General features: G+C 33.3%; 2 protein-coding genes across 3 annotated transcripts; both read left to right on the top strand.

Annotated features, from left to right (window-relative positions):
* Positions 1 to 741: 741 nt before the first annotated feature.
* LOC11446862 (uncharacterized) lies at positions 742 to 6749 on the top strand. 2 transcript variants are annotated; one of them, XM_003593978.4, is made up of 8 exons: positions 742 to 1014; positions 1929 to 2336; positions 2708 to 2825; positions 4134 to 4449; positions 4597 to 4669; positions 5473 to 5563; positions 5665 to 5744; positions 6196 to 6749. In XM_003593978.4, exons 1-8 carry the CDS (start codon positions 961 to 963, stop codon positions 6328 to 6330), a joined length of 1275 nt encoding a protein of 424 aa, XP_003594026.1. In that variant the 5' UTR covers positions 742 to 960; the 3' UTR covers positions 6331 to 6749. The 2 variants fall into 2 exon arrangements, with proteins under 2 accessions (XP_003594026.1, XP_039686242.1); XM_039830308.1 differs by lacking the exon at positions 742 to 1014 and adding an exon at positions 1084 to 1501.
* A 1507-nt stretch (positions 6750 to 8256) lies between these two features.
* On the top strand, positions 8257 to 12731 carry LOC11440357 (uncharacterized). Its single transcript, XM_003593977.3, has 7 exons — positions 8257 to 8911; positions 9128 to 9277; positions 9542 to 9676; positions 9778 to 9843; positions 10364 to 10477; positions 10685 to 11199; positions 11881 to 12731. The coding sequence occupies exons 1-7, from the start codon at positions 8422 to 8424 to the stop codon at positions 12490 to 12492; spliced, it is 2082 nt and encodes a 693-aa protein (XP_003594025.1). The 5' UTR covers positions 8257 to 8421; the 3' UTR covers positions 12493 to 12731.
* Positions 12732 to 12983: the final 252 nt, after the last annotated feature.

Below are 12983 nucleotides of genomic sequence, written 5' to 3'. Positions count from 1 at the left end.
CTTAGAGAATCTCACTTTTACAATTGGAATTTATAAAACGTAAACTCAATTCCCAATTTTAAGGGAGATGAAGAAATTAGCAGGGAGATGAACAAGAGAAAACAGAGGGATGAAGAAGATATAGTTTTTAAATTTCAAATTTTGATGTTTAAGTTTTTTCATTTTCGTCCCTATGCAAATTTGGATTTTTGGTTTTGGTCCTCAACGCCAACTCAGCCTTCGCCACGTGTGTCTCTATTTGTCAGCAACGCGTTTTTTTAACAGAAGTTAACGTCAAGGATTAAAACCAAAAAATTAACAACTTACCGGATTTGTTTTAAAATAAAAAAAGATACAGGGATGAAAACCAAAAACACGCAAACTTACAGGAACCTTTTACATATTTAAACCTTTTATCTAAATCAAATTTTAGTCTCTCATTCGTAAATTTGAACTTTTAGTTCAAAAAGATAGTTTCTCGTGTACAAATTTGCACATGTTAAAAAAAGAGAAAATATATTTATACAACCATTTTATAACAATTTTCTCTCTCATACTCACATTATATTTTTATTTCCTCTCTATTACTTTAATTTTTGTACCAATACATACTTTTTTTTATAAAAACATGATTGTCTATTTGGTTCTCAAACAAAAACAAATAGATATTCAGATAACTCTATTCTTAAAAAAACTATCATAAGGATAGGTTTATCATAGACATCATTTCTTTTTGGATAAGTTCATAGACATGATTGATTAATTTTGTTTGAAGGACAAAGACATCATTGATGGTGTATGTCAGTAATTATTAAGAATGAGTTAAGAGCACATGTAAAATAATTTAAGAAACGACACACATCCTCAAAATATTTCTGCGTAAGTTGTACTGTATCTTTGTTGGATTCTCTCTCATCTCTTTCCTTTTTATTCTTCTTTCTTCCTTAACTTTTCTTCTTGCTTTCCCTTTTCACTCCAATAATGCAACAACATCAACCATTAACCACTCATGAAGCTCCCAAGATTTCCCATCAGGTTCTTCTCTTAGCATTCACATCTTAAACACTACAAAGTTCTCTGCTTTTCAATCTTATTTTCAGTCCCTTTTGGTGGGTTTGTAGTATAAACTAATTGGTATTTGATTTTAATGCTTTTTGTTAATGTTTGATCTATTTGATGTAAAGGGTTTTCTATATTTAGCATAGTAAGTGCTTACTTAAGAAGATTTTTTAATTTTTCTGAATTTTGTTTGTTTCTATTTTTAGAATGTTGATGTGAATCTAATTATGGAGTGTGAGAGTGAGGATGAATTTAGACACGTGTGATGTTTCAATTTCAATGCCTGAATGGCTAACTTGCTTGTGAGCATTTCATGGTCATGCATGTCCTGCAAATTACAACATGGTTTTGTAGATCTGTTGTTGGCAGTGGCAGTGAAAGTTACAATTAGGAAAAAGAAGGGGGAAAAATCATGCATGCGGTTGTTTTATTATGCAGTGATGATTTTAATCTTGAATTGATGGTGAGGAATTTTTAATTTTAGTTTATGGACATTGCAATTGTATGTATTTTTGAAAGTCATTGAAGTTAATAAGGTTGTAAGATAGAACATTATGGCGTCGTTTGATCCGTGTAGTCTATTTTTTTTCTTTTTATTAACTGCACCGTCTCCAGAGTTGGTGGAAAGAAATTTATAGATGTTTCTGTTGTTATTGTCTTTAATGGTTGTTTACTTGAGGATTTCTGATAATGATTAGCTTGTTAAGGAGAGGATGGCCAGTCATTCATCACGGAATCGTGTTTGTATGCGATCTTTTGAAGTACTTGCATTGTATTTTTCACTTTTCGTTTACTGATTGATATATTTATGTGGTGCTTTGACACATTATGGAAAATTGTTGGGACTAATATTTTTTGTGTTGTTGTTCAACTGTCTTTGTTTTACCCAGACTGAGACCGGGCTAAACAAAGAAATATCAGACAGTGGAGCTAACGGGAGGCGCCCAGATATTTCACTTCAAGTTCCACCTAGACCTTTAGGGTTTGGCAGCACTGCTGGTGGAAAGGTTCTGGACCACTCCCAAAGTTTCTCTAAAGGGTGGTCATCACCAAAAGGCTTTTTGCGGGTTTTGAGCTTCAAAAGAAAAGTGAATGTAGCAGCAGATGGTGAAAGAAGCAGCCTTCTTAATTCAGACCCTAAGACAGCTGCAGAGAGTACTAGTATGACCTCCATATCTGAAATTCCATGGTCAAGATGTAATTCTCTTCCAGTTTCCCATGCACCAAATCTATCCCCTTCAGTTGCTGCCACCCCCGTGTCTGCAAGGACATATAATGAACAACAGATTAAGCCACATGTAAGTCCTCTTCTATTTCATTGAGTTTCCTTGTTTGTGGATTTTCAAATATGCTGACTTTATTCCATAGTTAAATTCAAGGTTAAGAGTCATATTACACTCACGAATCAGAGTGTATCTAATACGTTATCAAAGATACTAAGTATATATATATGTCTCTACTCTCTACCAAAAGGTGAAAGATGAAACTGATCATATGTGAGATTTTCAATGATGTACTTGAAACAAGAATGATGACTTGTTGATTCAAACTCGTTTTTAATCTTTCAATAACATTTGACACTCACCACAGTTGCATCAAATTATGCTTTGTTTTATTAGGATATTGGAGTTTTTTTTGGGGGAAATTGATTGTTGTTAACTTTGTGCAGAAAGATGTTAAATCTAAGGTTTCGAGGTCCCTTTCGATACCTGGACGAAATGTTGTTATTGTAAGATCTGTCTCTTTTAATACCCGCAGTGAACAGGACAAAGAAGATACAAATGACGGTATGTCATGTCATTTACTTTGTGCCATTGCAGTTTCAAACAGCCCTACATTTTTCTATTTCAAATTTAAATGTGTGAAGAAATCTAATCCCCTTTCCAAGGTTGAAATTTGCTACTATTTTTATATATTCTGTTTTTTTTTTTGGTAAATAGAGATAACTTTCAATAAACCAAAAACAGTTATTACAAACTACATGGCAACAACAACCACAACAACAAAGGAAACAAGAGCTAAGCTCGTACAAGCGCAAGAAAGGCCACAACCTCACAATCTTAACACTAGGTTCTTCATCTGATTAGTTTTCAAACCTCTAATGTAGACGATCTCTTTGATTTGGCGAAGGAGCCCCTGAGCTGACTGATGAATTTTCTGAAAAGTTCTGGCATTCCTTTCTTTCCAAATCATATACTGGGTTACACTCAACGTCATTCTACTCAATTGATGTGTAGCGTTGTTCTTGTTGCATTGACTTTCAATATATTGCATCACATCCTGCCAATTACTAGTATTAGCGTTCATGTTACTACATTGCGTTGCACCTTTCCAAACAATCTTAGAAAACTCACAAGTGAAGAAAAGATGAGAATGAGTTTCATTCTCTTTTTTGCACAAAGTGCACAATTGGGCACATTGTATCTCAAATTTACTCAACCTATCACAAGTTGGTAATCTATCATGTATAGCCAGCCAAGTAACAAATAAATATTTTGGAGGAGCATGGTTATTACATGTCAATTTCCTCCAACTAACCTTGGGAAAATCACCTCTTAAATCGTTATACATACGCTTAAGAGAGAAGTGGTTTTGCTGAAAAACATTACCATTGACATTTGAAAAGGTCTTTGATGCATCAAAAACCTTTTTCACTACCCATGAAGCTTGTGGTGGTGCCTCCATGAGTAGTATATTTTTCCCTTTTATGTAGTATTCGTGAACCCACTTCACCCATATTCTGTTGTTTCTTCTATCATTGCGTCCTTTTGTTTCATGGAATCAAATTAGTTGGTCTCTTAAATGGATTCTTTGATGTTAACGTTTTTAGTTCAGTGATTTTTTATCATAAGTAAATCGTCTAGATCATATAATCCTTTGATGGGTAGGAGTTTTCTTGACCAGTGAGCAAGGCTTGAAAATGTTGCTTGTTGAATAGACAAAAAGAAAACATTTTGTTTGTGTATCAGATTGCTGGACTATTTTTGACCTGTTCATTTGTTATCGACATTGAGTTAATTTCCTTTTTTTTTTTATGCCATATTTTAATCTTATAGGAACTTTTCATACTAAAACAAAATTTATTGGCCAATCAGATCAAATAACTCCTGCGCCAGTAGAAGTTACTGAAGATGAAGAAATTCCTGAAGAGGCAGCGGTGTGCAGGATATGTCTTGATGAGTGCGATGAAGGAAATACCTTTAAAATGGAATGCTATTGTAAAGGTGACCTGAGATTGGTGCATGAAGAATGTTTAATCAAATGGCTCAACACAAAAGGAACCAACAAATGTGAAATATGCGGGAAAGTGGTTCAGAATTTACCAGTAACCTTGCTCCGTGTATCCAGCTCTGTTCAACGAAGAAACAGACCGCTTCAGGATCACCAGAACTTTAATTCAGAGACAATAAGGTGATTTTGAGATCCGTGTTTTCAAATTAAGTTATCAATGTTATTTTTTGTGCTTTTTTAGCACGGATACTTTTTGCATAACTGATTATCGATGTCCTTTTATTTAACTTATTTAGTATTAATTTTGCTTTTTTTTTTTTTTTACAGTGCCTGGCAAGATTTTGTGGTGCTTGTCCTGATAAGCACAATATGCTATTTTTTCTTCCTTGAACAGCTACTGGTATGCCTATTTTGCTTTGATATATTACTTTCGAAATAACTAACGTCTTCCTTAATTAGCTGACTTGATTGTTTGAATGTTATTCTTACTTTCTGGCATCTACTTGATTTTTAAACCCGTTAGGTTACTTACAAGTTATAAGCATTATTGTTCAGATAATTCGTAAAGAACCTCAAACACAACTTATTCATATTCATGTAAATGTTTATATGTGTGTGTGTGTGTATATATATATATTTTAAACTATTTATGGCACAAATATATCTTGTACTAGATGGTGAGTGGAAGCAAAAAATAGGCAGTAAGTTACTAGCTTTGCATTACTAAGATCACATACTCCCCTTTCCTAAAAGGAATCAGAATGATCAATGTTCTGACTTATGAGGTGCCATTAAAATTACTATCCTTTTCAGACATTTCCCTGCTCAAATACAGTTGATTTTATATGTCTTTATTGGAAGGGAATCCTGAATTTCATAAGAAATTACTGCATAGCTCAAATTGTTGAGCTGAGACTCCTGAAGAAGTTTAAGAAAGAGGTCCAGGCATGACAGTCAAAATTGTGATTTGCCTTGTAAAAAATGAATACATATTTTAAAAAATGAAGTTTAAAATGAATACATATTTTAAAAAATGAAGAAAGTGTTTTCACAAAGTAAATGGCACTTACGAAATTGCCTATTTTTTGTTTCCTTTTCAATTTCTTTGTTAATCCTATATGTTTAGTGTTTGATCAGTTGAATGAAAAGTAGAGAAAAAATAATTTCTCCATACTCTGATCTTAGTTTTTTCCCACTGTTTAGCTTCCTGATTTGAAGACTCAAGCTATCATTATGTCAGCACCATTTTCCTTTACCTTGGGCCTCCTGGGGTCTGTTTTTGCTATCGTCCTTGGTATAAACTCTGAAACAGAATTGTAATTTTTTTGTTTTTCTTTGTTATAATATTGTTCTTTCTTTGAATGTTAAATGAATGCTTACTTATGTTGTCTTCAGCTATCAAAGAGTATATATGGACATATGCCGCTCTTGAGTTTGCACTTGTGGCTATAACTGTACATCTGTTTTATACTATGGTGAGTTAGAATGTTGAGATTTCTTGTTATCATTTCCCAGGATTAATGCTAGATAAATCACATGCCAACTAAATGGCAACGACTCTTGCCTTCCTTAATTTCCCGAGTTGATGCTTATATCTTCTTGCAACTTTGCATGTAGTCATTAACTGAACATAATTAACCACATATTTGTATTGCATTAACCATTTAAATTGATGTCAAATTTCGATATGTAATTTGTGTTTTATTTTCTCATTTATTTAACTCACAATAGTGATAAAACCCTCAATTTTGTGTTCAAGTCTTTTTTAGCTCAATAATGATTGAATCACTAAATCATAACTTAAATTACATTGGCATCTTTTTGGAATAGTATGCAATCAATAGTCAATATATTATCCTGTGATTATTTGAATGTCTTTAAGCTTACCCTTGATGTACTAATGCTTTGTGACTTACTTTGTTGCAGTTGCATTTGGCGCCAATTTATTCAATACTACTTTCAACAGTTTTTGGTTTTGGAATTGCTATGGGAATCAACTATATATATATCCAGTATGTTAATTGGAGACTTCAGGTCTCTATTAACGAGAACCCAGCATGAATCTCCTCTGAAAGAAAACATCTTCATGGATTTTCTTTGTACCTACCGGCATCTTTGCCTTCTATCATAGTGTCTATTGTCTAATACAAACCTTGAGTTTGTCGATCTACTAGTTATAGCCATGTGCAATGCACAAGTGGCATTCGACGATTATGAGCTTAGTGTAAGATAGTGTCAAAATTAATGTGTAGAAATAGGAATGTGAAGACATAAGTAGTTGTAGTAAGCACGAGATACAAATGTATATTTGAATCTAAGAATGGCAGCAGCAAAATGATTATCATGCAGAAATGCATTCATAAATGAGTAGTGAAGTTATCGCACACACAACCTCATCCGCCAAGTCCAATCAAGAAGACATTGTAGCCGATATGGTTCGTAAAGACATCAACCAACTTCATAAAATAAATTCTGTTGTAGGATGTATTGTCAAAATTCCCTTGGCAATCATGCCAATAATTTAATTGCATATTCAAGTGCAATAGAAAGAATTATGGTTATATTGCAATATGAAATTGTTAAAGTCAAGCTTTTGCTTAGTGTAGCAAGCGAAACATAACAATTTAAACTGCAAAGAAAGAAGGATTATACCTTAATAGCACCAAAACAGAATCAATAAATTATCAAAAGAAAAGTTAGAGAAGGTGGATGAACAAAATCATTCTCTGATCTGTAATGTGCAGAAAAGCAAGAGAAACAGAAACTTTAAGACATTTTTCTGATTATAATAAAACATAGTTCATTTAATAATTTTCTCTGTTAAAAACCTATGAAGGGACAAAAAGGCAACATTGCTTGCTATTGCAGGCAATAGTGTTGGCAAGACACTGACTCTAATGACAAGCAATTGCACGTGGTTCCATCTTTCATCCATAGAGTTTAGAAATGATTCATGATAGCAAAGAAAAATTAATTTTCTATCCAAAATGTAATGGCTGGAGTTTATATTTGTATTTTGATGTTCAATCAAATAACATAGTTGTTGATTTTAGGCTCTTGTTTGGTTTTCCAATGTAGATATTGGCAAACCCAAATGGAAGCAAAAGGAGATGGTTACTTTTGCAATATAAAATTAGTTTTAACTTGTGTTTTCAAACTTTTTAATCCAAATTTGACCTTTTCAATAGTTCATGTGCAACTAAGTAGGCCAATGCAAAACCAAAAAGAAAAGTATCTTCATACACATAATGTTTAACAAAATTAAGCAAAACTTAAAAAATAAAGATAAATATAATATCCTTAATTAGGTATAAGTGAGGGAGATGTTAAGTGCATTAACCTAAAGGCATGCACAATGTAAGTTGGAATCCAAGTCCCCTTCATCAACAAAAATGCTTATCTTACACTGAAGGGAAAAGCAAGTTAATTAAGGGAGAAAATGTGTAGTGTTTGCAATTTAGTCTGTACATCACAGGAATAAAGCTCCAAAATGTATCTAAAACAACCCTATAGACTATAGCTATTGCATGTCATGCTTTCCTCTTTATTCTATATTCTGATTTCATTCTTTAACCTGCTTCGGTTTCTTGAAACATGTAAATATTAATTTAACTCTTCTAAATGAGTAGTCCCTTTAGAGTATAGAGCAAGTAATTTTATTTATCTTTTGGGTTCAATCTATCTAGCGGCAAAACTTGCACACAATAAATGCACATAAGTGAAAAATTAAGGATTTAAACTCATGTCTTAACCTATCAAATATCTCTATAGTCTTTTACCATATGAATTGTACTGGCGGGATGAATAGAGTAAATAATTTAATCATCAATAAACGAAGAAATTATTTTTATTTCAAGACATCTATAATTTGTTTTAAATGTGCACACATAATATCACCTACAGATTTATTTGTCAAATACTTATATTACTTATTTTACCCTTTAAAGTGAATTTAATCCTTACATATTCTTTTTACTTCCTCCAAGTTTACTTCAACATATACTTTTGTGAATGGAAACAATAAAATAATAAGCAAAGTGACTAGTTTTGTCTCTATATATAAGTACTACTAATAAAGAAAATTAAGCTGTTCAATCTCACACACACACACATGTTCTAACCATTCTAAAGCTTGGTTAGCTAGCTCTTAAAATGGCTGAAGTTGAGTTTGAAAGTTTGTTTAATCATGCCATGAGAGGGCAATGGAGAGAAGTTTTAGAGTCATATGAGCAAAACCCTGAAGTATTGGAGGCAAAGATCACAAAAGCAGAAGACACGGTGTTACACATTGCCATATACGTGAGCCAAACAATTTTTGTGACAACCTTGTTAGATAACATAAGCCAAGATATGTGCCGGAACATCCTAAGAATGCAAAACTCAAAGGGAAATACTCCTCTTCATGTTGCAGCAGAGCTTGGGAATGTAGAAATTTGCAACAATATAGCCAGAAGAGATCCCATCCTCATTTCATATCGAAATTTTGAAGGCGAGACTCCTCTTTTCTTGGCAGCTGTTCATGGAAAAAGAGATGCTTTCTTTTGTCTTCATGGTCACGAACAGAACAAAGATGATGACTCACTTTCAATCAAAAACAATGGAGACACTATTCTTCATTCTACCATATCCAGTGAATACTTTGGTTAGTGTCATTGCTCTGCCGATCACATAAAAATTACATGAGTTTTACACTTATATCGAATCATGGTTTATGTAGCATAGTTATTAAACTCTTATTATATATCAAGCAAATTATTTTATGAAATATGGTCAAGTTCATTATTATCTGACTCAACTTCTATATATTAATGTCTTTCAATTTAATCGAGTGTACTAGTGTAATGAATTTATATTGTAGGTTTGGCACTTCAAATAATTGGAATGTATCCAAAGCTTGTGAATGTTGTAAACCATGAAGGATTATCACCTCTGCATATTCTTGCTAGGAAACCTAATTGTTTCAGAAGCTGCACAAGGATGGAGTTGATTGATCGTATCATTTACACTTGTAAGTAACATCACTTACAAGGTTTTCTTTAATATATTCTTTCTTTTCAACAAGGTTTTCCAACATTGTTTTATATGATTATTATATTTGAAAAAAGAATAATTTATGATTGATCGACAATGTAAAAAGTTTTATATCGATGGTTTATAAGAAATTCAAAATTAATCGCTTACTATAATTCACAATAACAAGTGACTTAATTTATGCCTAAACATTTTCTTTGTAATACTGATAAGTGATAAAAGGTGTTTGTGCCAATGTCAGGTTCAATTGTTGATGAGGACAAGGAAGAAAGATATGACATTCAAGCACACACACAGACCTCTCATCACTATCCACTGAACTATGGAACATGCATGACCTTCATATCTTTGTTGAATAGGTTTTTTAAAGTAACAAGTATGTCAATCTTCTTTCATTTAATTATTACTCGGTTGATTTTTTTTTTTCACCTTATAGTTATAGCCTAGCTTATCTATTATTTTTCTATTATATTACAGCAACAGGAAAAGATACAAAAGCTGCTGCAACTAGTGATGAAGAGAACCATTGCTCGCGAAAATCTGGTATTATGATTTCCTCTTGTAAACCATGTTGCTAGTCCTACCTTCTAAACCACCAGGTCTAGCGCAAGTAGTTGGTGTAGAGTGTGTGTGAGTATTGTAAACTCTACTGAACATAAATCAGAATGTTTCAACATGTATAAAGCCATTTCAAATATTGTAAATTCATGGTTACTAGTAGTTTTCATTTCGTGGGTGATTTTAAATCGTAGTTGCGGTTGCAAATAATTTTTTTTTACAAATAAATGTGATTGGTGTGACCGTAATTGCGATCATGATTAAAATGTGATTGCAGAGACCTCAAAAACATTAATATTGTGTCCTCTACTCACAGACCACAATTAAAATTCATCCTTTACAGATCAGTAACCATACAAAGGTTTCTAGTTCTTTATTTTTCATTTAGTACATGGCATGCATGTTAATATTAGCTGCAACTGAACGTTTCCGATTTTAGTAAACTTTAGATTTTTTTTGGTGAGCTAGTAACTTTGAGATAACGTCTATGTTTTTGTGCATGTAGAGCAAGAGCAAGCAAAGAAAGAAAAGAAAAATCACTGGTTCCCGCCCAATTGGGAATCCATGATCCGAATTCTAATCCTAGCAATGAAGGTCTTCCTAATCATCTTTGGTGTCGGTAAGTACATAAAATAGCCATGCATTAGTCTTCTCATTGTTAGGATACAAAGCCTTCAATATCTTTATCGTCCTGACAAAGATAACAGTTTTCGTTTTTAGTCCTTGTAAAAAAAAGTTTAGTCCTTGAGGCATAAGAAAACTTGATCCTTTTCATCCCCTAAAACATGAACATTTTTGTTTAACTGAGTGGAGTTGACAATCATAGGAGCAACATGGGTAGAGAAAATCCAAAGGAAGAAGGAAAAACACATTCGGGCTAAGCAAGTGATGAATGAACTGATTCAGCACGCTTCTTTATACAAGTATGATTTTACAGGACCAAGTCCTCGTGTTGAAGAACTTGGTGGTGGTGACATAGATAAAATAAAGAGCAATACAGAAAATGAAGTTATTGAGAAAAGGAGAATGGTGTCACCAATTTTAATTGCAGCAAAGATGGGAGTGACTGAAATGATTGAAAATATTCTAGACATGTACCCTGTGGCTATTCACGATGTGGACAGTCAGAACAAGAATGTTGTTCTTTTGGCCATAGAGAATAGGCAACCTCATGTATACAGTTTGTTAAATAAGAGGAGTGTAATCAAAGAGACTGCATTTCGTCAAGTTGATATCAATGGTAACAGTGCATTGCATCTTGCTGCTACTTATAGGAGGTTTAAGCCTTGGCGTGTGCCCGGTGCTGCAATGCAAATGCAGTGGGAATACAAGTGGTATAAGGTATTTAATATTTATCCTCCAAATAGATTAGAAATTTTCACAAACTAGCTTATCATTTTTGTTGATCATGTTATTGGTGCGAAGTATCCACCAACTTTGCGAATTTGATTACATTTTTTCCATCCACAAAACACGAATCCAAGACATTGATTAAGGGATTCGAGTCAAGTTCCACTCAGACCAAAATAATATATATATATATATATATATATATAGGGGGCTGCTAACTTACACCCACCTAAAAACACCAAGGTGCAAGTTAGCAAGCTACACCCACCTAAAATTATTAAGGTGCAAGTTAGCAACCTTTCACTAATTTACACCCACTTTCATCATTCCAAATATTGTTTCTTTACAAGTTTGTCTTTATTACATGTTTTGTACCTTAAACATGTCATTGTCTTTTTTGTTTCTTTTTTTAAGCTAGTTACAAAATTGCCCTTCTATTTAAAATTAATTAGAATATAAACAAAAGGGTGTTTTAGTAAATTATAAGTGGGTGCAGCTTGCTAACTTGATAGTGTTTTTTGGTGGGTGTAAGTTAGCAGCCCCTATATATATATATATATATATATATAAGTTTTGTCTTGCGTACAGTGTATTTCATTGTAATCTAATTAATTAAATTGCTGATTGGTAAAGTAAAATATTCTAGTTACTCATAATGTTTGTGTTTTTCAGCTTGTTAAGAACTCCATGCCGCCTAATTTCTATGAACGTTATAATAAGGATGGGAAAACAGCAAAGCAAGTCTTCATTGATACACACGCACCACTTACAAAAGAAGGTAGTAAATGGCTCACCAAAACCGCAGAATCTTGCTCAGTGGTAGCAGCACTTGTTGCAACTGTTGCATTCACAACCTCGACAGCTATCCCAGGTGGTCCTGATCAAGAATCCGGTATGCCACTACTGCTAGAAAAGCCTGCTTTCAAACTCTATGCTGTAGCATCACTTGTTGCACTTTGCTCCTCTGTCACAGCCCTTGTTTTGTTTCTTTCCATACTCACATCTCGGTTTGAAGAAAAAGATTTTGTTATTGACTTACCAAGAAAGCTTCTTGTAGGGTTGACTACACTCTTCACATCTATAGCATCTGTGTTGGTCTCATTCTGTGCAGGACATTTCTTTATTGTCGAAGCCCAGATGAGATTTGCAGTTTATCCCATATATGCCGCAACATGTCTGCCTGTATCCTTTTTTGCCTTGGTCCAACTCCCTCTGTACTTTGATCTGAGTTTGGCTATGTGTCGGAAGGTTCCTCAGCGCAGCTACAAAGTGTTCTTTCACTAGCTGCTTCATCATTAGTTTTAAGTTAATCTTGTTCTTTCACAAGTAGTAATAGTATAATCAAATCTCTTAGATATTTCCTAACAATAAACACTTTCAGACTATGTCTTACTTTAAGATTTTTTTTAAGTGATAGGCAATAGGCAAATGTTATGAGACACTTTTGGTTCTTATTGTGCAAGAGTTTCATTTTACAAGATTAACATTGCACAATTTCATTTTATCTTATTGGCATTGCAGTAATCAGAGGTGAGCTTGTTGAGCGTAATCTTGTCCAACAAAATAAAATAGATTAAAAACTTAACAGATACATTCAGCTCAAAATTTCGATTGGCAAGCACATCCATATACACTAGGAGCATAACATTATAAAATATGAACACGTCACAAAGAATACCTGCAATTCATCATACTATAATACTTTAAAATGCTAATCATTTCAATATCTGCAAATAAATCACAACACAGTAAACAAAGACACACTAAAAAGTAAC

This window comes from Medicago truncatula, chromosome 2 (genome assembly GCF_003473485.1).
Source record: "Medicago truncatula cultivar Jemalong A17 chromosome 2, MtrunA17r5.0-ANR, whole genome shotgun sequence".
NCBI classification, from domain to species: Eukaryota; Viridiplantae; Streptophyta; class Magnoliopsida; order Fabales; family Fabaceae; genus Medicago; species Medicago truncatula.
Note: the sequence above shows the minus strand (reverse complement) of the source record. Positions and strands in the feature narration are given on the sequence as shown.